Source organism: Microcaecilia unicolor, chromosome 2 (assembly GCF_901765095.1).
Source record: "Microcaecilia unicolor chromosome 2, aMicUni1.1, whole genome shotgun sequence".
Classification (NCBI taxonomy): domain Eukaryota; kingdom Metazoa; phylum Chordata; class Amphibia; order Gymnophiona; family Siphonopidae; genus Microcaecilia; species Microcaecilia unicolor.
Genome location: NC_044032.1, coordinates 486498523 through 486522535, shown reverse-complemented (window position 1 = coordinate 486522535; position 24013 = coordinate 486498523). Strand labels below are relative to the sequence as shown.

The following is a 24013-nucleotide window of genomic DNA, read 5'->3' as shown; positions in this document are numbered from 1 at the left end:
ATCCCTGGGTCAGAATAAAGTTTGTGTTTTGGAGCATCTTATCCTGGTATTTTGTTTGATCCCTTGAAGTTGGTTTCTTTTCCACTTCCTTTCGTGCTGTTGAACTTGCATGGAAATTGAGAAACCCACTTGGTTTTGCGGTTGTGGGACAAGATCTGAAGCATGCTGATCATGCAAAGAAACCCACGAATATCAGAGCAGAAACAGTTTGGTCTGGAAGAATGAGCCATTAAGAACGATGTGAGAGACTGAGCAAGAGCTACCGGGGGGGGGGGGGGGGGGGGGGGTTGCTTTTTCATACAAGATTTATTGGTCAGTCCTTCCGTTGAAACATAATCAATATATTATTTTAGTCTGGTTTATTTATTCAATTGAGTTATTTTTCACACAGGGTTTACATTCGGATCTAATGAGTATAAATTGTGCTAAATTACAAATCAGCCAAGGGAGCTCACAAACGTTTTCTTAACACTGTAGGATTATAAATATTGCCAAATATTTTGCATATTTATGGTATAATTATATCAGAATAACCTCAAACTACTCTAAATTGCATTCCCATCTGGAGGAGTAGCCTAATGGTCAGTGCAGTGGCCTGATCACCAGGGGAACCAGGTTAAAGTTCTACTGCAGCTCCTTGTGATTCTGGGCAGATCACACTTAACCCTCTGCTGCCCCAGCTAGCTGTATATAATATGTAAACTGCTTTGACGGTAACCACAGAAAGGCAGTATATTAAATCCCATCCCCTTTCCCAGATGTTCACAGCATATTATAGACACATTTAACAGGTAGCCCCTGTATCTTCTGGGTCTGTGGATTTTTTTTTTTTGGCAGGGGGGAGGGGTTCTTACTTAAACAGTGGGTCTTGTTGCAAGGCCCCATTAAAGTCTTAGGCCTGGAAATAGGGTAGGGTTGCAATAACAGGCAGAGTTCATCTCACCTGTTTTTGTGAATCAAGAAAAAAAATTGTTGCCTTAAAGAGCAAGCTGTATAGAAAGAGCAGATGGAGGGCTGGGTTCTAAATAATAAAGGCCATCAGTATTCAAGTGTCTTGCAGTTGATTGCAATTAGAGGATGTAAGCTGTGCACGTGGCACATTAGACAGATATCTATATACAAACACATACATAAATATGTCACTTCTGAATGCTACATGAAACATTGGTTTAAAACATTTTTTACTTTGAATATGGGGGCCCATAAATAGTATAGCTCACCGGCATTTGTCAAACTGATTTTGACAGGTGACAGGCCCACTTCCGGGTTCTCAGCCAATCAGAAGTGAGGGCACACAAAAGCACATTATACAAGAAGTGTGTACATAAGGCAACATGTTAAATTTTTGAATCAAAACCCATTTAACATATACGACCCTTTTAATTTTTTTGTACATGAAATTTACTGACCCACTGGACCTTGTTTCTATCCCTTTTTGCTGGATAGATGTTGTGGTTTGTTCACCTGGTGGCACCATTGGATTGTAATCCATAACTAGCTCCTTTAGACTGCAAAAATGCATTTTCTTGCTGTTGAGTGCGATTCCTTTTACCTTCAGGTGGGTCTCCCCACTGGATGGAGCTATGATATATTGGTGGCGTTATTGAAAGGGGGCATGGAGATGGCTTGGGCATGTCCTCACTTCTGATTGGCTTCTGTCAAAATCAATTAGTTTGACATATGGCAGTGAGCTATGCTACCTTCCATAAAATATTTTGTTCTGCTGTATGCAGTAGTTTTAAAAGCCATTTCTGAAGGTAAATTGGCTGTCTGAAAATGAACCATATCTGTAGAGCTAAAAGCAGGAGTGGGCATCCACAGCTTGCATACCTTTAACTGGATTAGGATTATAGGTCAGGGGAGAAAACTAGTGCGTGTATTTGCTGTTTTAAAAAGCACAAAGGGTATTTTAGCCTCCTTGGTTACTTGCATGAACTAGCAGGTGTATAATATGCAGGCACTTTTAATGGATATATTTAACACTAATCTTCAAAAGAAAATCTACCTGGCATGGCTTCCCCTTTCTAAAGTTTGTACTAATTTTGAAGTATTTGAGTTACTGTATTTGGAAAATTTCTCACCCCATTGCAAGATCAGTAACAAAGTTTTAATTAATAGTAGAGTACTTGACATGCGACCTGGATACCTACTGTCTAAATGCAGTTAATATACACATACTATCTGAAGGCACAAACTTATGCTGTGTCCAATTTGCAGGGCTGGATTTAGGACAGGATTAGCAGGGTGCTTACTCAAGGCAAGCCTTGAGCATGGTCTGGCACTGGGGAAGGAGAAGATAGCGTGGAAATGTAACACAAATGTGAACTGGAAATATCCACATACACACCCCCACTTTCCTACCTGCCAATGGCTAAATGCCCACCTCTGAATAGACCACAGCCTCTTGCCATTGCTGTTTCTAACCCTTCCAGGTTACAACTACCACCTTTACACATAAAAATATGGTAATCAAGGTTGCAAGAAGGACCCTTATCTTTGAGGATAGAGACCTGCAAGTAAGGGGAACAGCATTATTGCTCCAGACACCAGGATGCACCATCAATATTCCCACCCAGGACCTCACCTGCACCAGAGGTGGTCCTGCTGAGTTGTTTCTAAATTACAAAATATTTGATCTATTTTGAAAAACTTGTACACATCCATTTGAAGAGACAGGCTACATGTAGCAAACAACTACTTTCCACACTGTTATTGTCCCATGCTGTTTGTCTTCTATTTTTGATTCCCCTCCCTGCTTCAAAGAGGCTGTCTGGGTGTCTCTGGGAACCCTTGCTAGCCGAAAGGATGCAGTAGCACCTTCATAAAGTCATGCCCTCAGCCCTGTTCCTTAGGATTTCCTTAGGCCAACCCAACTTGGCCAAGTTTCAACAATAGACCTTCATGAGATGTCATCAGATTGTTCAAAAGTAAAACACAATGGATACATGATCCACAATCAACTGCAATTGCTTCTGTGCAACCATCATTGCATTCACAGATTATGTTAATATTGAAGAATTCAATGAACCCTGATGAAAGCCTGCTGAAACTTGGCCAAGTCAGGTCCTTCATCAATAAAAACATTAAACTTGCATCATTGGTTGTTCTTTTTTCTTGGACCCTTTGCTGTCTTTGTCTCTCTTGTTAAGGGAGCAGTCGTCAACTATCCACCTCCATGCAAAAGTGTGCAGGTCCCTTTTATTTGATTTTTTTTTTTTTTTAAAGGGATAGGCTCACACACACTTTTCCTTTGAAAATTCAGTGTGTACAAATTCCACCGATATTGCAGTGGGAAAAATTTCTATGTAGAATTTGAGTAGACTTGAAAAGAGGCTGTAGGTGCATTTTTGGTCCACCTTTATAGCTTATCACAGGAAATACCTGCCCTTAGTTCAGATACACACTACCTAACCCCAGGCACATTTTTGATAGGATTGAAGGGGGACCATTTTCAGACTGGCCACTTACCCAGGTAAATGGCTTTGAAAATGACAGTTTTGAAACAATGGGAATACAGATGAGTTTGACTGTATGACTAAAGTTTTCAATTGGAATTTTTATTCCAAGATACTACATACACTTTTTAGAAAAGTAAATCTTGCTAGAAAAAAAAAAAAAAGTGTACGCTGCTTCTTTTATTTTACCCAACATGTCTCATCTAGACAAACCTAATTTACAGGCATGTCATGGGTGAGATGATGCCAACAAGCCAAAAAAAACATTTGCTACAGTACTCTTTTACAGTGTATGTGATTGGGTATGACTAGAGGTTAATGCAAGATTGTGCAACATAAGAGATGAAAGGTTTTAAAGTAAAAGAAATTGGTTGGATTAACCACAGAGTGGTAGGAAATCTATCTGAAGCATGTTAACAGCTACATTCCAGTGAAACATGAATAGACACTAGCCAACAGGTCTGAGATTGAAATCCTTCTGATTACTGATGGCCACAGGACCTCTAAGGGCCCAATATCCAAAGCAATTTAAGCAGGCAGGAGAGGCTGAACATCAACACTAACTGGCCATATCAAGTCCAGGACGGGTAGGGGGGGGGGGGGTGGGGGGAGGAAGAGAAGCTATAAGTTATGCGAGTGCTGCCAACATTCCATACTGGTGCCCACATGGCTAACCAGGCATACAGGACAACATAAATATCAGTCCCAACTTTGCCCGGTTAGCTATGTGGGTGCCAGCACTGAATAATAACTTCTGGGTATGTTGTGATCCCCCTCCCTCACTGTAACACCACCTGGTCCCACCAAGGCTCTCCTTACCCCCTGTTAAGGCCACCCCCCCAAGGGCCTACCTTCCCAATCTCTGGTGGTCTAGTGGAGAAAGGGCAGGTGCAATGCCCACATGCTCCTGCCAATCATATCTTCTCCTTCAAAATGGCTGCCACAACCTTTGGTGTGCTGCAACCTTTCAGCTGAAATTCACAAAGTTTAGGAGCCTGCAGGGTATGCGATTACATTTAGGTCCACCATTTGCCTAGATTTAGGAACCTAATTTAGGTGCCTAGTGCTGAAAATCAGCTCTGGGTACCTAATTGCTTGTTTTGTTACATTTCTGTGTGTCTGTGACTATTTTATTGTTTGTGCAAATTTTCACTAAAATGGTATAAACATTTATAAGAGGGCCTTTTAATAAATACTGTTGCACCTTTGTCAGAAGCAGTCACTGTTTCACAATAGGACATGATAAATAGTATTGAATGCAGAGAAATTATAAAGCATTACTAAAACAAACAAAAAAACCCTTATCCAATTTAGATGAAATTCAGCATAAATTTGATATCAATGAAGTCTCACCATTGTGAAATTGAAACATGAATGAAATATATTATATCCAACAATTTTTCAGTTTCAACCAAGCCCTGAAGTTGATTAATGACTACTTTTTACAATACCTTAGATAAAAAAGGTAATGGAAGAAACTGGCCTATAATCATCCAAATTGTTCCCATCTAAATTCTCATAATTCAAAGGTATAATAGTTAGTGGGCTTGAGTTATTATTCAATTGATTAATAATTTTTTTTCAATTTGTTCAAGATTTTTATCAGCGCTCCACCGACTTCTCATCACCTCCACTCTAATAATGACAAATGCCTGACAACTCCCCCTCCGCACTTTTAAAAATTGTAGTCCTCTTGTCATAAGAGTGCAGTATCCTACTAAATTGACTGAGACTATGAGGAGGAAAGGAGGGAGGGTTGGTGAGGGGATTAAACACACAAAAATGTAAGATCTGGTATTTGTTAATAAAAGTTTGTATAGCAAACAGATTAATGGCTATACATCTTTTATATTTGTACCATGAGAACTCAAAAAACGTGTTTTCTTCTCTTGTAATAAAGATTTTTCATAAAAGTAGTAAAGTAAAAAATTAGTCCCGTTATTTGGAACACAAAATATTTTATCTTGGAGCCTACCCCTGCCAAGATTTACTACAGTTTTAAAGACTTAAAACTCAGGCTTTGGAAAGTGCCTGATCTGTCTCTGGTATCTGTGAGGTCTAGCTTCCATCCATTTCTTTAGTTTTTTCTCCACTTTCCCTCTCGATTGTAGTTTTATGAGTTGTATACCACTTTGACAACTATAAGATAATTCAGGGAACAAGTTTCCAATACAGGATAATCCAGTATATATAAGCACTTGGAAACAAATGCTAAAGTAAGCCAAATATACATAAGTGTGTCAGGAGGAAAAACCTCAAGAAACACCTTCTCCCATTTATCACGGGTAGAAGGGCTAGGGCTTCTTCATCATCGGAAAAACCCTCCTGGTGATGTTAACTTCAAAACATCAAACGAGTGTAAATTTTTACTGTTTTTTTACTTGTTGAAAAAATAGAGAAGGTACTTAGCTTAACTTAGCTCAACTGCTACCACCTTAATCTTCTCTAAGGCTCCTCCGTAACTGAGACCGTGGTTAACGGTGGCCTCCGTTTTGCTACTGCTGCTTCAGAACTTCCGGTCCAGTGTTCTACCAGAGGCCAAAAAATATACAAAAAAAATATACTGACATTTTTGTATATTTTTTGTCCTCTGGTAGAACACTGGACCGGAAGTTCTTACTTTAGCATTTGTTTCCAAGTGTTTATATATATTGTATACCACTTTGACATGTATTTGAATTATGGAATATGTGAGTACACACACATGTCCATCAATTCTGGAGCAGGTGTAAAACACACACTGGCATTTGTGCACTACGGAGGTTGGTTTTGGGTACCTACTTAAAAAAAAAAAAAAAAAAAAAAAAAAAAAGCACATATGTGTCTCCTTTGCCTTTATAAAATGGGCACCATTTTGGTCTTCAGTCATCCCATTATAAGGTCCCATATGCACACAGACAGCACAATACTTATTTCTAGGTCTTGTGGATGGGCTCAGCAACACATTTTTGAAGGGGGGGGGGGGGGGGGCAAACCATTATATAGACTAGGCAGTCAAGAGCAAAAGCTACACAATAAGTCCTGATAGCCACACAAACACCAAGGATCATTGGTGCATAATTTTACACTTCTGTATTTTTACAGGATTATAAGATAATTAAGAGTGGCGTTACTGAAGTGATCACAATTCTTACTATCAAAATCTCAGTTGTGTGGGTGGGTGGGGGGGGGGGGGGGGGGGGAGGAGGATCCTACAGCCTTATAAGTTAATTCAGGGGCACATGATTGACAGTTCTCCAGCAGCATCTAATATGACCTGTTGAATATTGGGGTCATGGTGGGGGACAGTGAAAGAAAAAAAACCCAAAGCAAAAACAACAACAATACTTTTAACAACTCAGATTTGTTTTTATTATTTGATAGAAGTTAAGTTTTGTCATGTTAACAAAAGCACAGCATGTTTGTTTCTGGGTTCGTTTCACAACTTTGCTGTTTCTGTCTGATCTAGAAATACAAAAGAACACTCCTTTCCTCAAAGCAAAACAAAATCCAGCTATTGAATGCAAATCTGTGGAATGTAACCTAAACAGTATAAAATATTAAAAAAAAAAAAAAAATCAAATTTTTTCTTTAATATAACTTTTTTTTAAAGGTAACAATTCAGGCTATAAAACTATACAATGTATATGAAAATGTTAAACTGAACAAGTCTACAAGAGATACATCTTGTAAAAACTCAATAAATTATATATTTATATATCTAGTAACATTTAAATCATGCACACATTTGTACAAATTCTTTTTCTGTCTTGGAAAAAACATAAATGCTTTAAGGTACTTGGAATGTACATTAATTAGCAAGCCTTTGTAAGAAAATACTATTATTCTTTAAATTTCCAGAACACCCAACTATAGAAATCTATTTTCTCCAAAAGCACCCAATGAAATAACCTCAAAACTATAAATTAAATTTTATTACTTATTTTCAATAACATAAGAGCTTCATGGCACTACAATCTCGTGGGGCAGAAAAAAAAAAAGGCTTGGGCATGAAACAACATTTTTCTGAATGGACTATGGAGAGTGGAGGTGTTACGTTGGTAGAAAACCACAAGACACCAACAAACAGATCATGTTTACACTAGTAAAGAAAAGAATTAGATTATGCTTGACGATTCTAAACCTGGTTACTCAAGTTTCTACCATACTAGCATCTCTTACATCTGACAACAGTGGGCTTTCCAAAATTTGGCAGAGTGGCATGTAAAAATCCATGTAATTTTACCTTCATTCTTCTTTCCCTAACTTAAAATTATTGCACCTTCCTACAAAACATAATATTATAGCCATCTTTCCTTTGTGCAGTATGTCTTCTTCCTAATTATGTAATGATGTCACTGAGATAGGGAAGTGGGAGGAGTCAACCAGATATCACTTAAGTTCATGTTTAGCACTGCCATGTATGGTACCATATGCTACGTCAACCACAATAAGGAAACCTGAAAATGATGAACAAGCAGCAGGAAAAACTAGTGGAACAATCCTCAATCTAATACTTACTGAAAGTGTATCATTTCACTGCCTGCCCTATCCACTCATTTTAACTGAGCCAGTGATTTATGCACTGAAAAAATAATGAACTACTTTTACTGCAATCCAGAATAAAGCAATATTAAAACGTGTGCACATTACATGAAAGAGTTTTATATAAAGTTACACATTATTTTTCCATGGGTTACCAATGACCTGTTCGCTCACAAATTGGAACAGACATTGACTGGATGGGCATAAATAATGCATCTTTTATGTAATAGTGTTTTTTTTGTTTACACTGTTTTGTTCCTGCCAACACAGTTTTTCCTTAAACACACAGAGCACATTCAAAACTTCTAGCCTGCATGGAGAGGCTTTAAAATCCTGGAAAGCCTTATTGGGGCCTAGTGAGCTGATATTGGCCTATTTAGGCCTTCAGCACTGTGTACTGTGCTAGGTGGCTGAGTAAAAGGATGTGCCGATTTGATATTTATATGTCCACTACTGCAGAGCTAAATATCAACTCTATATCCATATCTAGAGACCAACCAGTTGGATTTGCATAGGGTCAGTGTTTCCTATGAACACAAACAAAAAAAAGATTAATATAGTTTATTCTCAACCATTAATAAGTTAAAACTTAAATTCTGTGAAATTAAGTTTACAGTAATGCTATTCTATTTAAACCAGTCTATAAATAACTTTACAAATATACATGTTAAACCAATTACAATTTTTAAAACAAAACTGTCAAAATATAAACAATTCTTTTAAGACTCAGAACAGCTGTATTCTCGATTGTAACCCTTATCCCCAGGACTCTCTTGCAAAGCCCTAGTATCACTATAAGCCTTCCTTTTTAATTTACTTTTTATATACACACTACGTATGCATATTTATGTATTTATACTGTTTTCTGGAATAAACCTTTTTGAAATAAATGAAAGGTGCTTGCCCTCAGGTACCTGTAGCTTCTGTCTTCAGGACCCCGCTGACTAGTGTAAACCTTTAACTATGAAACAAGAGGAGACAGATACAGAATGACAGTTCTGAACACATTTTATTAGCTCCAGGCAGGGCAGGATTAAGGCCTAGATAAATTAGGCATGTGCATAGGCCCAAAATGTTTAACAGGTGCTTCTCAGAGGTACTAATTTATGGCTTCCAGTGCAAATTTTTGCTCTAGCTGAGTCAGCTGGATAAAAGGAAGGGGATGGGGTGGGGGACCATGGGACCAAAGCCACTGCTGCCCACAGAAATCTCTATTCTCCCCATCCCCTCTACACTGCACTTTTTGCCTGGTGTCTCTTCCTCTGCCAGTTTTGCAATGTACTTATATTAAGGATGGGGGCCCCAATTTGCCTTCTCACCTAGGACCCACCGAAGGGTTAATCCTATCCTGCCCTGCCTACAAGCTCCCATTTCATGAATGAAATGCTCCAGTTCCATTTCTGTGTCCTCTGTGACAGAATACTGCTGAAGGGTGCAGTTGGTGAGGCCACGCCAATCCAGGAGCACCACTCTGGTTTCTTTCCATCCCGCTGAACCACACCCTGAATCCCATGGTGAACTGCAAGGTGCCATCCCACAGCTTCCTCCGGATCATTCTGTTTGACAAGAACTGCCTGTCCGCACCCAAATCAGTCACTTACAAAGGACACCAGCATAGCTTCTGGCCAAGTGGAGATTACTCTACGGGTTTCTCTCCTGCCAGTGTGCCCAATTCATACTTCAAGCTGGCCGAGGTTTTTCAGTTTCCATGTATTCTTTTCCTTAAATAAAAATAAATGCCCCCCTTTTTTTTAAAAACCCTTTGCAAGATGACCATTGTATATTTTGACTTTAAATATATTTATAAATCTACAGCAATTTAGAAAACATTAAATTAAATCACAGAGGCTGGGGGAAAAAAAAAATGTATCCCTGAAGGCAATGAAGCCCTTTAGCTCCATCAAAAGGTTCTTGTACAGATTGCATTAAGGAAGCAGTTTACATTCTCAAAAACTCCCCCCCACCAAACACATATTTCAAAGAAATTCTTCTTTCTTTGCTCTTCGTATTGCAGGCACAGAACGGTAACTCTGAACTCTAATCTACATTACTAGAGGCATGTACCCCCTAGATATAACATTCTGCTTTCAAAAAATATATATATTTACTATATATAATATGTATATAATATATATCTTGGCAAGAGATTAGTTCCTTCAGGCCAAACAGTGCTTCTTGACTTCTTATACAGCAAGTAAAAGTTCCCCCCAAGAATGAAACAAAACCAAAACTACGGCTCAACAGAAAAGTTCATGAATTACTGGGCAGTTTTGCTCCATTCTGTCCTTCACTATGCTCTGTCCAATGGCCTCAACCCCAGATACTGGAGGGTGTTTGTGTTGGTCATCACGTTCGGATGATGCCATTGTATGGCTGGTGCTTGGGAAGACAGGGCTCTTCTGGCAGGAGATCTTGCCCGAAGACCGAGTCTTCGCCCGAAGAGGAGCTGCTGTGGCTGTCTGGGCAGGCAGGTGAGTACTGCTCAAATGGCACAGAGAGGTCCACATACTCCTGCAAGAGAAAATAGAAAATGGCAAATGTATAAAATGGATGCCAAAAGACACTGCAGTCCAACGAAGGATCTCTCAAAATCACCTTATGAACAAATGGGTTTGTATTTGATAGTACTTACCTGGAGACTGCTACAACTACTACTAATCATTTCTATAGCGCTACTAGACGCACACAGCGCTGTACACATTATCCCCTGGATTCTATTTAGCGCACCTAGGGTTCTGTGCCGAAATCCAAGTGTATGCTGTAACAACGCGCTTAACTTAATTGGTTTAACAAGCTGATCAGCATTGTTAACAGCACTTAAGCAATAATTGGCAATAATTTGAATTTACATGCACAACTCCCTCTGTAATGTACTGTGCCTAACTTTTAATGCGCGCAGGGAAAAGGGGCTTGATTATGAGTGGGGAAACGGGCGTTTCGTGGGCATTCCAAAATGTATGTGTGTTAGAGAATATGGCCCTTCTGTGCCCGGATTTACACCACGTTTTCATTGGTGTAAACGGATGCACGCAGTTTTAGGCTCTAGGAGCATATTCTAAATACCGTGCCTAAATCTAAGTGCCGCTTATAGAATACGCTTAGGCAGAAATGTTTTCCATGCGGATTTCTAGGCACCATATATAGAATCTAGCCCCATATGCAGGTACTTTGTCTGTCCCTAGTGGGCTCACAATCTTAAGTTTTTTTTTTACCTGGGGTAATGGAAGGTTAAGTGACTCGCCCAGGGTCCCACGGACCTGAAGTAGGAATCAAACACAGTTCTCCAGGATCTCAGTCTGCTGCACTAAACATTAGGCTACTTCTCTACAACATCCTTATAAAACTGCCTCAACACTATTCTCCCAACTCTATAAACTTGATGCTCATATTTCTGACTAGCTAGTAACTTAATTCAATCATTGGCTGTTAATTCCATTGGCTATAATTGGCCTTATCAGGCACCAATTAGAAGCTGTGTGTGTAACTGCCCATAGTCACTGCTTAAGTATTCCACAGTATGCAACGTCAAAGCGGAGCTTAGACCTGGGAGGGGATCGGTGGGTTGGGGAGTCAGGCAGTTACCCGTGTGGGTTACTGAATACCAGCATTTACATGTGTAACTGCCTACAGTTAGGTGTGAGCAATTATGTCGGCCACTGAATTGGCAAAAGTGCTCATGTCTCAAGTTAGATGTGGAAATGCAGGCATACACTAGTATTCGATAACGGCAGTTGTGTACACGACCTGCCATGCTAGAATTTGTGCGTACTGGCTATATGCAGTCCACTATCCAGAAGACTTAAAACAGCAAAAAGGCATTGCCATGCATTGCAGCACTACATAATGACTTTCACCAATATCTGGTTGATTCCGCCCACCTCCCTATTCCCTTCATGACTAGGGAGCAAAATGGATGGATAGTACTGCTCAGGGTAGCCAGACTTCAGTGGGAGGGGGGGGTCCAGAGCCCGAGGTAAGGGGGCACATTTCAGCCCCCCCCCCCCCGGTCACTGCCGCCACCACCACCAACTTTGACCCTGGACCTCCCTGCTGATGACCCCCTTGACCCGCCCCCCCCCCCAACCAGCCGAGGTCCTCTTCTTCCGGCGCAAGGCTTCATTCTGTTTCTGTGAGTCTGACGTCGTGCATGTACAACGTGCAGGACGTCAGACTCACAGAAACAGAACGAAGCCTTGCGCCAGAAGACAAGGACCTCGGGTAGTGGTGGTGGGGGTTGAGAGGGTCGTCAGCAGGGGGGGTCCAGGGCCAAATCTAGGGGGGCCTAGGCTCCCATGGCCCCATGTAGCTACGCCACTGGTACTGCTATCACCTGGATATGTTCTGGTGTTGAATATCTGGATAGTTTTTTTTTTTTACCATCATGGCCAGTGCTAAAAAAAACCAACACTGCTGATCAGAGTGGCTGAATATTGACTCAAGCATCTGACTGGATCAAAGGCACAGAAATAGAACGACTGTTAAATATCATCAAATACAAATATCTAAAGCCATCTCCTCCCCACCCCTGTCAGTCTACTCACTAGGGATATTATCTGAAGTCAAGCACATAGATGTAAATCTTGGTTCGAGTTCAATTTTTCCACAATTCTGATGGGCAACACTGGCCTACACTTTCTCCAAATGTTCTGAAAATCGGATGCAGCTACTACCCTCTCTCATCACCCTTTTCTGTGCTGAGCCCCCCCCCCCCCCCAACTAGTGAAAGGGAGGAAGGGTGCAGGGCTTGGTGGTACTGGCACAGTGTAGGAGGGAGACAGGGCTTAAAGGCTAGTAGGAATAATAGCTTTTTGCATGTCAGAAATTCTTCTATCCTCTATCCTATCCAGTCTACAGTCTATGCCCTGAAAAAGACAAGGACAAATCGAGATCAAGAAATGAGTTTATCTTGTTGGGCAGACTGGATGAACCCTACAGCTCTTTATCTGCCATCATCTACTATGTTACTCTATTCTCTGCAGAGTTTTACGTAGTCTGGGGAGTGAAATATTTCCAAAAGGTTAATTGAAGCTCTGCAAGCTGGTCCCATGGTTTTGGCCTCGTTACTAAAGGGGTACCGAGATGGTGACTGTTAAGAATCCAGACCTATAGCCATTCATTTCTCTTCTGCTCAAAGAGGCACAGACATACTTACATCAGCTGATGTCACCGACAGTACCCGATCCAAGTCTTCAACCAGCTGCTTGAAGTTTGGTCTTTGTGAGGGTACTGCATGCCAGCACTCCCGCATTATCATGTACCTGAACAAGACAAACACAGCTGTTTAAGCTTTCCACTAGCCTTCCCCGCAGAGCTGTCAGCAGCTTACACTCACAAAGTCAGACTCCTGATGGGTTACTAGTGGCAAAGAAACTCGTGAATAATGCTCTAAATAACAAAAAATATCACTGGTGCATATGTATAAGGTTATATCTTAAAAGATATTAAATAAAGGCCTCACAAGCCTAGGGTACCAACTAAGTGGACACGCCTATAAGGGCTACATCATTATTGCCCTAAGCAGATTTGTTAATTTTTTTTTTTTTTTTTTTACTATGTGGCAAGCCATCTACATCAGCCAAGACTATCAACACATAAGGACAGTTCAATAACAGGTACTCGCATTTATGTGCCACTCAATCGTGTAAATTTACAGACTATTTATCCAGAAAATGATAGCAGGGCGACTTAGTGCTACTACATAAAGGCACGTGCAAGTGGCTTAGGGGGAATTTCTATATAGAGTGCCAAACATTAGATGCTACTTCTGTGCGGAAAAGCATTCTAATGGATGCAAGGTGCCGAAATGGCAGATACGCGCAGAAACAAACACTTAGGCGCTAATCTATAAATGGGTGCGTGTTTCCGCATGGATCTATAAAGGGGGTATAGCTATTGGGGGGGGGGGGGGGGGGGGCACATGACTGGGTCAGGGGCATTCCCTTAAAATGTGCACAGCGTTATAGAATTTGGAGGATCTGTGTCCAACCTGCCTCTGGGATTTATACCTGCTTTCAGTTGGTGTCAACTCCTCATGCCCAAAGTTGAGCACAGATCCTGGTGCTGGTCGCTATTCTATGAAGGGCGCCAATCTCGGAACTTCCATTTTCAGCGCCAAATTCTGAGCACCATCTACAGAAATTCCCCCCCCCCCGGCCGTGCAAATGCAAGGGGGCATATATATATATGGAATACATATGGATGGTGCTCCCCATTAAGCATATAACTTACAAATACTGTATGTTAGTGTGCCCAGCACATTTGCACAACCTGAGTTACGCCAGACCTATGGCTGGTGTAACAGCAGGCTCGTAAATGTAAGGTGCCCCATTGCTGGGTTACAAGACACCCAGATGTTGTTATACAACAAGCTCACACCATGTGGCTTTGAGACGCCTAAAGAAGGCACCCACCATGGTGTCTATTTTAAAAAGGATCTCCTTGTAAATAGCAGCATTACTTGTGTAGCTTGCACGCACGTGTAAACAGTGATTTTAGAAAGCCAGTATTTACATGTGGAGATCCACACCATGCAGTGATTTCATCAGGGTGTCGTCTGGGTGGGGCAAAATTCTGCATCAAAGGGAATATACATCCATGGGGAAAAATATTCCCATATAGTTTTATACCAGCTCAGAGCCGTGTAGAGATTTTAAAGACGTACCATTTTGGCCAGGGCTTTACACAAGGGATTAATGGAGTCATTCTCCTCAACTCCCTATGATGCATTTCCGCCTCCAAAATGAAACTAAATTCAATTACAGCCTCACTACTTATTTGGCAGCACTTACATACGCAGGTTTGTAAAATGGGACACTTACAAGTGGAAGTTGCAAAGTTGACTCTCGTGTGCCAGCTGCTGCATTTCTGCCACATGCATACTTATAAAAGCAGCTATTCCACTACACATTTAGAAATACACAGACAGTCCTGCAGGTGTTTTAGAAATGGTTCACTGTCAGCAGAGCCTTTTCTAAAATACCACAGGAACTGAATACTCTTTAATCTGGATGCCTCCATTCCGATGTACATTATATATAAAATGGACCAATCTGTACATTATATATAAAATGGACCAATCTGTACATTATATATAAAATGGACCTTCACATATATGTAGAGATAGGAGGGGTGTTTATTGTATCTACCGTTCTCTCTCTCTCGCACATACGTCTCCCTCCATACCACCCAAACTCTGTCCCAGGAACACCTGCACATATAAGTCTGCACTAGTTTTGTCTAGAGAGTTGCAAAAGAATGGGGATCAAAGGAATCCTGCGGGGATGAAGTTGCTGCAGGAGTGTAGTCAAAATCTCTGGTGATGCCAGAGTGAGGCTTGGAAGGCCCAGAGGCGAAGCCGGAACACCAGACTGAAGGGACTGTTGAGGTCGAGAAAAAAAAAATTGGAGGGCTGCGTTGACACCTGTGGGTATGGGTGAGGATGGAAGAGATTGAACGCGGGATGGAATGGATCTTGGCAGACACAGGTGGGTATGGGTTCGATTCCATTGGGGACAGGCAGGTGATGAGTGAAATTTCTGTCCTGGTGCAACTCTCTAATCTTGTCACTGTAGCCGTTTATACACCATTATACTGCTGCACAATTTTATAACTGGATTTTCCCCTGTATAAGATGGGCTTCACATGTGGAAAAAGCTTTTATTACCCATTACCCCCCTCTCAACTTGGCACGTACATTTACGTGCAGAGTGCGTAGATTACATAACCGACAGTCACATGTATAAATTCTAGTTGGGTACTAAGCAATATTCTATAAAACTTCAGCTCCCTTGTATTTACTCACTGCGTGCTAAAGAGGAGGAGGAGGTGGGGAGGAGCATGGGCGGCTTAAAGTTGCATCTTAATGAACATCGTTTTAAGGAGCTTTTTAAAGATAGATGGGCAGGCTTACTCAGCTTACAGATCCTTGTTTTAGTGCAGATTGCTGAGGTTCTGAAGTCATTTTCCTCCTCCTCTTTTTTTTTTTTTTTTTTGAGAATAATTGGACTTAGTATTATTTAGATGACTTGTTGCAGTATTATTGCAAAATTTACATATGTAATTTACAGAATATGCACAGACGTGCTGCATTTATGCCTGCTATTGATACGGTGTAAGTAGACATCTAAAACACAAGAATGTTTCTGCTGCCCTTCACTAGTATTCTATAAAAACATTTACACATGTTTTTATAGAACAGCACTCAATGGAGGAATAGCCTAGTAGTTAGAGCACCGGTCACTTAACCCTCAGGTTAACCCCTTTGCCTCAGGTACAGAAAAACACACACAGTGTACCTGAATGTAACTCAACCTTGAGCTACTACTGAAAAAGGTGTAAGCAAAATCCAAATAAATAAAATAAAAAATAAATAAATACGTCTGGCACTTAAATTTCTAATGCTCGGTTATAGAATCACCCTCCTCCCCTCCATCCATTTAGTCCACAGAACTGATGTAAGTGCAGGCGCCTAAAGTGGCAGGTTGAAAGTACTTTACGGGTTCTGTAAAGTATGCACGTACGTGGGAGCTCTGCCTATATATAAGTCCCCCTGCAAATAGACGATATGCAGGATAGTCACGTAATTACACAACAGCACTTACGCAGCAGCGTACCATCCTACATGCACACACATTATTTGGATTATACTAGTATTCCACATTTCTGTGCGTGTAAATGTTAGAGCCTAGTTTATAACTGGCCTTCATATAGCCTAGTGGTCAGTGCAGTGGCCTGAGAACCAGGGGAACTAGGTTCAATTCCCACTGCAGCTCCTTGTGACTCTGGCCAAGTCACTTAACCCTCCAGATGCAAAATAAGTACCTGAATATATGTAAACCGCTTTGAATGTAGTTGCAAAAACCTCAGAAAGGCGGTATATCAAGTCCCATTTCCCTTTCCCTATTTGAGATTCTACATGGAATGTTGCTATTCCACTAGCAACATTCCATGTAGAAGCCTGCCCTTGCAGATCAGCAATGCGGCTGTGCAGGCTTCTGTTTCTGGGAGTCTGATGTCCTGCACATTCAGATTCACAGAAACAGAAGCCTGTGCGACTGCACTGCTGATCTGCAAGGGCAGGCTTCTACATGGACCGCTGCTAGTGGAGGAGCAGCCTAGTGGTTAGCGCAGCGGACTCTGATTCTGGGGAATTGAGTTCAATTCCCACTGCAGCTCCTTGTGACTCTGGGCAAGTCACTTAACCCTCCAGATGCAAAATAAGTACCTGTACATAATACGCAAACCACTCTGATTCTAATCGCAGAAAGGCGGTATATTAAATACCGTTCCCTTTCCCTAAAATGCACCCTGAAAACACTGGTAATTTAACTTTCCTTCTCCTTCCTCCCTCCACGATTTAGCATACACCCAAGTAAGGTTCTCAAAGGAGACAGAAGAGCTACACTTCAAATCACTTATTAAAATGTTAGCTGTTACTGAAGGCAGACGTCATCAGAAGGGCATTTTATACTTCACTTCTACCAGCACAAGCCTTCCATTTGACCCTTACTTCTACGGTGGAGGAGAGCTTTGCAATACACGATTACAGCCCTCTCTCTGTGCACACATCTGCACAAAGACAAAAAGAAAGGAAAACCGGGAGAACACAATCAAATCCAAATTAGCGCTCACATGGAATTTAAGATCTCGAAGGGCGAATTTCTTCTTTCATTGCTTGGAAAGAAGGCTTTTTATGGTGCAAGGCCCCTACACTTCCAATAGAAATACTCCAGGGATTTTCAACCCAGTCCTCAGGACAAACCTAGCCAGTCAGGGTTTCAGGATACACAAAGAATATGCATGAGATAAATTTGCATACAAAGGAGGTAGGGCATGCAAATCTACCTCATGAATATTCATTGTGGGTACCCTTAAAATCTGACTGGTTATAGGTGTCCCGAGGTCTGGGTTAAGAATCCCCGTGTTACACTGATCTGCATTTATATGGCTCCTTTCAGGCAAACAGGGCCCTGACTTTCTATCTGCAACTACAGGGATACATAAGCAGCAAATGACAGGGTGGAAGGTGCCTAGTGTTTGATCTTGGTAAAAGGCTTCAAAGACAGAAGGGAGAAAGTAATTCTGCGTGCCCAGAAAGCAAGTTAGAAAAATAAGAAATTTTTTCTTTTGGTAACAACCTTACAGTACATTCAAGCACAGTAGCCAAGTTTTCAGAATGATTGAGGGTGCTAAACCCACCACAAAATTATTCCTCCTTTGACAAAGTGAAGGCATTTGCTGAATACTGAGGCTGCTCAAGCACCCACAACAAAGCTGGCACCTTCAGGTTGGATCCTACATGAGCTTTCCAACCAGAACTACCAAGGCACACACATACTGTCGCCTGACCACTTCTTGGGTGTCAGCTGATTTCTGTTCTGAGAAACCACCCAGCGGCCACTCCATGACAGAGCAAGAGGCAGAGGAGTTAAGCACCAATATGATAACAACTGACAGACCCATGAGACAGGAGAGGGACACCACACTGTAGGATTCTACCTCTGCCACAACTCAGTTTTCTATCATTATCATTCACTAAATTTGATAAACCCACTTTTTTCACAAAAGCAAATCAAAGCGGAGAACAATAAAATTATCATTTCAGAAAAGGAACGCCATAAAAGTACAGGAGAGAGAACAAGTGTACTGAACTCACACCAAATGAACATTTATATCAGATTGGCTGCAAGCATATCCCAAATACAGAGAACCTCGAAGAAGTGGAGTATAAGTACCTTCTAAGAACTTGTAATTAATAAGCCTCCAAAGGCCAAGCTAAAAAGTGCTATTTTAATCCGGTTTTAAACTTGACAAAAGAGGTTTCAGATCCAAGATGAATGGGTGGAGGAGTGGCCTAGTGGTTAGGGTGGTGGACTTTGGTCCTGGGGAACTGAGTTCGATTCCCGGCACAGGCAGCTCCTTGTGACTCTGGGCAAGTCACTTAACCCTCCATTGCCCGCTGCATTGAGCCTGCCATGAGTGGGAAAGCGCGGGGTACAAATGTAACTAAAATAAAAAAAAAATAAAAAATGGGTAGTTCATTCCAGATGAACGGTAAAGAAAATAAAAAGCACTCTGTGTGTAGACTCCCAATAAGCTTTAGACGGGCAAGGCAAAACTAGTCTATGGTCATTGATGGATTGTAGATAGCATGCCGGAACATATGGGATAGTTAAGGCGGCGAGATACTCAGGTGTACCTGTGTGGAGTGTTTTAAAAAGGTTAATGACAAAATCTTAAAATTTCACATGGTACTCAATGGGAACCAATGAAGTTTAATAAGTAGCGAACAAGTGTGATCTTGTCGAAGAGCACGACAAAGGATTCATGCTGCTGTATTCTGCAGTATTTGTAAACATTTTAACTTGGATTTTGATGAACCAGAATAAGTGATACTGCAATAATCCAAACGCGAACCAACGAAAGCATGAAGTATTATTAAAAAAGCATCAAACTTTAAATAGCTGCAAACGGATCTGAGTTTGTGGAGCGCAAAGAAACCTGCTTTGACCACAGAAGAGATCTGATGGGAGAAGGTTAGCTTTGAATCCAGCCATACTCCAAGATATTTAAGTTTGTCCACTGGGGTAAATGAGGACATCAAAGAGCTGGAGAGATGAAGTCTGAGGAGGTGCAGGCTCTTAAGCCAGCATGCTGTGGTTTTCTCAGGGTGTAAGACTAGTTGGTGGTCTTTAAACCAGTCAGCAACCTTTTCTAGGCAGCCCTGTAATGGTGATCAAGTTTGTCAGAAATGGTGTAGTGGATTAGAAAAATGTCATCGGCATAATAGTAGCCACTTATCTAGTGAAGCAAGAGAATTAAGAAATGAACTGAACATAAGAGATAATATTGATCCTTGTGGAATGCCACAGGAAAAGGGATAAAGTGGCTGAGGAATCTGTGGGTGTGACATGAAACGATCTGCCCTGGAGAAATGACAAACCATTGGTAAACCATACCAGAAATACAAATGGTTGCAAGGCAATGAAGTAAAAAAGAATGATCAATTACATCGAAGACGGCAGAAAGATCTAGCAAGACTGCCAGAGCAATAAAGCCCTCATCCAACTTGTTATACACCTCAACACAGCTGTCAAAACTGTCTTGGTACTACAGCCAGGTCTAAAGCCAGACTGTCAAGGACGAAGGACAAGCATAGACTTGAGATGGGACTGAAGCAGAGGTGAAAGGTTAGAGATTGGGCAATAATCAGAGGAGATAGAGGCATCCAAGGCACTTTAATACTAGGCGTACAATTGTTTTCTTCAAGCAATTGGGTACAAAGCCTTAAGACAGGCTACGGGTTACAAAATGAAGCATTGGAAACAATTCCAAATGAGTCAAGTTAAACCAACTTGATGGTATAGGATCAAGTTTGCAGATAGTAATATTCATCCCTGAGAGTGGCTTAAGGAGTGATTTGACTGAGGGAATATTGATGGTGTCCAAGGAAGAACGAGGGACAGATGGTGGCAGGTTAGCATGAGTGTCCCTAGTGATTTCAATGAATTAACTTCAGTAATAAAATACTGGGCCAGAGAATCGGCAGATGGAGAGAGAGAGAGAGTGAAGGATCGAATGACAGGGGAGGATTCAAGTTTAGAGAAAATATGGAACAACTGCTTACTAGATTACTAAAACTGCACAATTTGGTTAAAATAAGAGGCCCTCTTACCTTTCTTTAACTGAATTATCACAGAAGTGTTGCTGGGTTTTACACAACTGAAGAGCAGGAGTGCACTGAGGACTGGGTTGAAAATCCCTGCTGTAAGTTATGCTCATATCTCCGGCATTTAGGTGCACACATTTAAGCCAATGAATATAACCAGTTACACTGGTGGTACTTAGGCAACCTCAAAATGCCTAATATAGGCTCCTAGATTAGCATTACCCCCCCCCCCCCCCCGAGGGTAATTTTATGAAGTCATGCCTAGTTAATGTGAGTTTTCACATGATTTACTCACTTACTTGGGTTTATAATATATTAGCAGAGGTGTGAAAAATGCGTGTACAGGTAGGCGCTGGTACATACATCAGCTCAAGGGCTGGTGTAAATTCTAGCATGTACTTTATGCACATCCAAGTGTAAATTAAGGTATTTTGGTGCCTATGGCATGTGGGCTCCACCTCTTTTAATAAGCACATAAGAATAGCCATACTGGGTCAGACCAATGGTCCATCTAGCCCAGTATCCTGCTTCTAACAGTGGCCAATCCAAGAAACTCAATAGCAATATTCCATGCTACCAATCCCAGGGCAAGCAGTGGCTTCCCCCTATGTCCATCTCAATAGCAGACTATGGACCTTTCCTCCAGGAACGTGTCTAAACCTTTTTAAAATCCAGATATGCAAACCACTTTTACCACATCCTCCAGCAGTGAGTTCCAGAGCTTAACTGCTCTGAGTGAAACAATACTTCCTCCTATTTGTATTAAAAGTATTTCCATGTAATTTCATTGAGTGTCCCCTGGTCTTTGTACTTTTTGAAAGAGTGAAAATCGATTCACTTCTACCCATTCTACACCACTCAGGATTTTATAGACCTCAATTATATTTCACCTCAGCCGTCTTTTCCAAGCTGAAGAGCCCTAACCTCTTCAGCCTTTCCTCATACAGGAGGAGTTCCACTCCCTTTATCATTTTGGTTGCTCTTCTTTGACGGACAGTGAATGTATGCACCATGACCCATGCATAATTTCAAGCGAGTCAGTATTTATAAAAGTCCACTTACGTGTGTAAATGACTAACACACCAGTATTTACATGTGTTCTTAGCTCTTATTTTAGCTGTATTTTACCGATGGTGATGTATTATGTGCCCATGTGTCTTTATTAAAATAGCCTAACAACAGGGACTTACTACTACTACTATTTAGCATTTCTAAAGCGCTACAAGGCGTATACAGCGCTGCACAAACATAGAAGAAAGACAGTCCCTGCTCAAAGAGCTTACAATCTAATAGACAAAAAATAAAGTAAGCAAATCAAATCAATTAATGTGTACAGGAAGGAGGAGAGGGGGGTAGGTGGAGGCGAGTAGTTACAAGTGGTTAAGAGTCAAAAGCAATGTTAAAGAGGTGGGCTTTCAATCTAGATTTAAAGGTGGCCAAGGAAGGGGCAAGACGTAGGGGCTCAGGAGGTTATTCCAGGCGTAGGGTGCAGCGAGACAGAAGGCGCGAAGTCTGGAGTTGGCAGTAGTGGAGAAGGGAACAGATAAGAAGGATTTATCCATGGAGCGGAGTGCACGGGAAGGGGTGTAGGGAAGGACGAGTGTGGAGAGATACTGGGGAGCAGCAGAGTGAGTACATTTATAGGTTAGTAGAAGAAGTTTAAACAGGATGTGAAAACGGATAGGGAGCCAGTGAAGCGACTTGAGTAGAGGGGTAGTATGAGTAAAGTGACCCTGGCGGAAGACAAGACGGGCAGCAGAATTTTGAACCGATTGGAGGGAGAGGTGACTAAGTGGGAGGCCAGCAAGAAGCAGACTGCAGTAGTCTAAACGAGAGGTGACAAGGGTGTGGATGAGGGTTTTGGTAGAGTGCTCGGAAAGAAAGGGGCGGATTTTACGGATGTTGTAAAGAAAGAAACGACAGGTCTTGGCGGTCTGCTGGATGTGAGCAGAGAAGGAGAGAGAAGAGTCAAAGATGACCCCAAGGTTTCGAACCGAGGAGATAGGGAGAATGAGAGAGCCATCAACAGAAATAGAAAACAGGGGGAGTGGGGAGGTGGGTTTGGGGGGAAAAATGAGAAGCTCGGTTTTAGTCATGTTTAATTTCAGGTGGCGTTGAGACATCCAGACAGCAATGTCAGACAAGCACGCTGAAACTTTGGTTTGGATGCAAGGTGAGATATCAGGGGTAGAAAGGTAGATTTGGGAGTCATCAGCATAGAGATGGTAGAAAAAGCCACGGGATGAGATTAATGAACCAAGGGAAGAAGTGTAGATAGAAAAGAGGAGGGGACCAAGAACAGAACCCTGAGGTACGCCGACAGGCAGAGGGATAGAAGTAGAAGAAGATCCACCAGAGTGAACACTAAAGGTGCGGAGGGAGAGGTAGGAAGAGAACCAGGAAAGGACAGAACCCTGGAATCCAACTGAGGACAGGATATCGAGGAGTATGCTGTGATCGACAGTGTCAAAAGCAGCGGAAAGATCAAGAAGAATGAGGATGGAATACAGACCTCTGGATTTAGCCAGTAATAGGTCATTGGAGACTTTAGTAAGAGCAGTTTCGGTTGAGTGGAGAGGGCGAAAACCAGATTGTAGTGGGTCAAGAACAGCATGTGAGGAGAGAAAATGAAGGCAGCGGCGGTGAACAGCACGCTCAAGTAATTTGGAGAGAAAAGGGAGGAGGGAGATGGGTCGGTAATTAGAGGGACAAGCAGGGTCGAATGAAGGCTTCTTAAGTGACATATTACAAAATTACCCTCTTACTGTGCTTTGTGCATTCCGTGGCAAAGCTTCTAACAGGATGTGCCGAGAAGCAGTAAAAGGGCCAGTAAAGATAACAGACAAACTCAAGAGAAGCTGAAGAAACATCAGCTTCACTCACTGGCCCACACCTTTCCCCTATCCACATTCATGCCCAGTAACGATACATGAAGAACAGAAAATATGGTGGTAGCTAAGGACTGGAAAGACCATTGAGTCTGCCCCATTTCCTCCCTTTTAGAGTCTTTTAGACCCTGGTCTAATTTTGGGTCTTCATGGCACCCACAAAGGAACCAGGTTAATGTAATCTTCAAGCTTATATTCCGCTGTCTCCCCATAGATTCAAGGTGGATCACCTAAAGACAGCCAGCACAGAAGCTAAACAGTAGTTAAAATAAAAAAATAGTTAATAATTCTTATAATATTTCTAGATGTGTAATTAATATTTTACATTAGGATCGCCAAATGTTTAAAAAAAATTTTTTTTGGTTATCGTCAATGAAAAAACGTAAGATTGTAACCTAACAAAGCGGTAAGCTGTCTCAAACTTTAGATGCCTCTCCAGAACCCATTTATACTGACCACCCTTAACAGGGGGAAAACAG

At 41.6% G+C, this 24013-nt stretch overlaps 1 protein-coding gene across 7 annotated transcripts in view; it reads right to left on the bottom strand.

Annotated features, from left to right (window-relative positions):
* Positions 1 to 8782: 8782 nt before the first annotated feature.
* The window catches only part of FGFR3 (fibroblast growth factor receptor 3), a 141823-nt gene continuing 126592 nt past the window's right edge, over positions 8783 to 24013 (bottom strand). For all 7 annotated transcript variants that reach the window (XM_030191097.1, XM_030191098.1, XM_030191099.1 and 4 more), the window contains exons 17-18: positions 13132 to 13237; positions 8783 to 10490 (exon numbers count right to left, since the gene is read on the bottom strand). In XM_030191097.1, the coding sequence (XP_030046957.1) occupies positions 10326 to 10490; positions 13132 to 13237 (271 nt within the window). In that variant the 3' untranslated portion in view covers positions 8783 to 10325. The remainder of the gene's footprint in view (positions 10491 to 13131; positions 13238 to 24013) is intronic.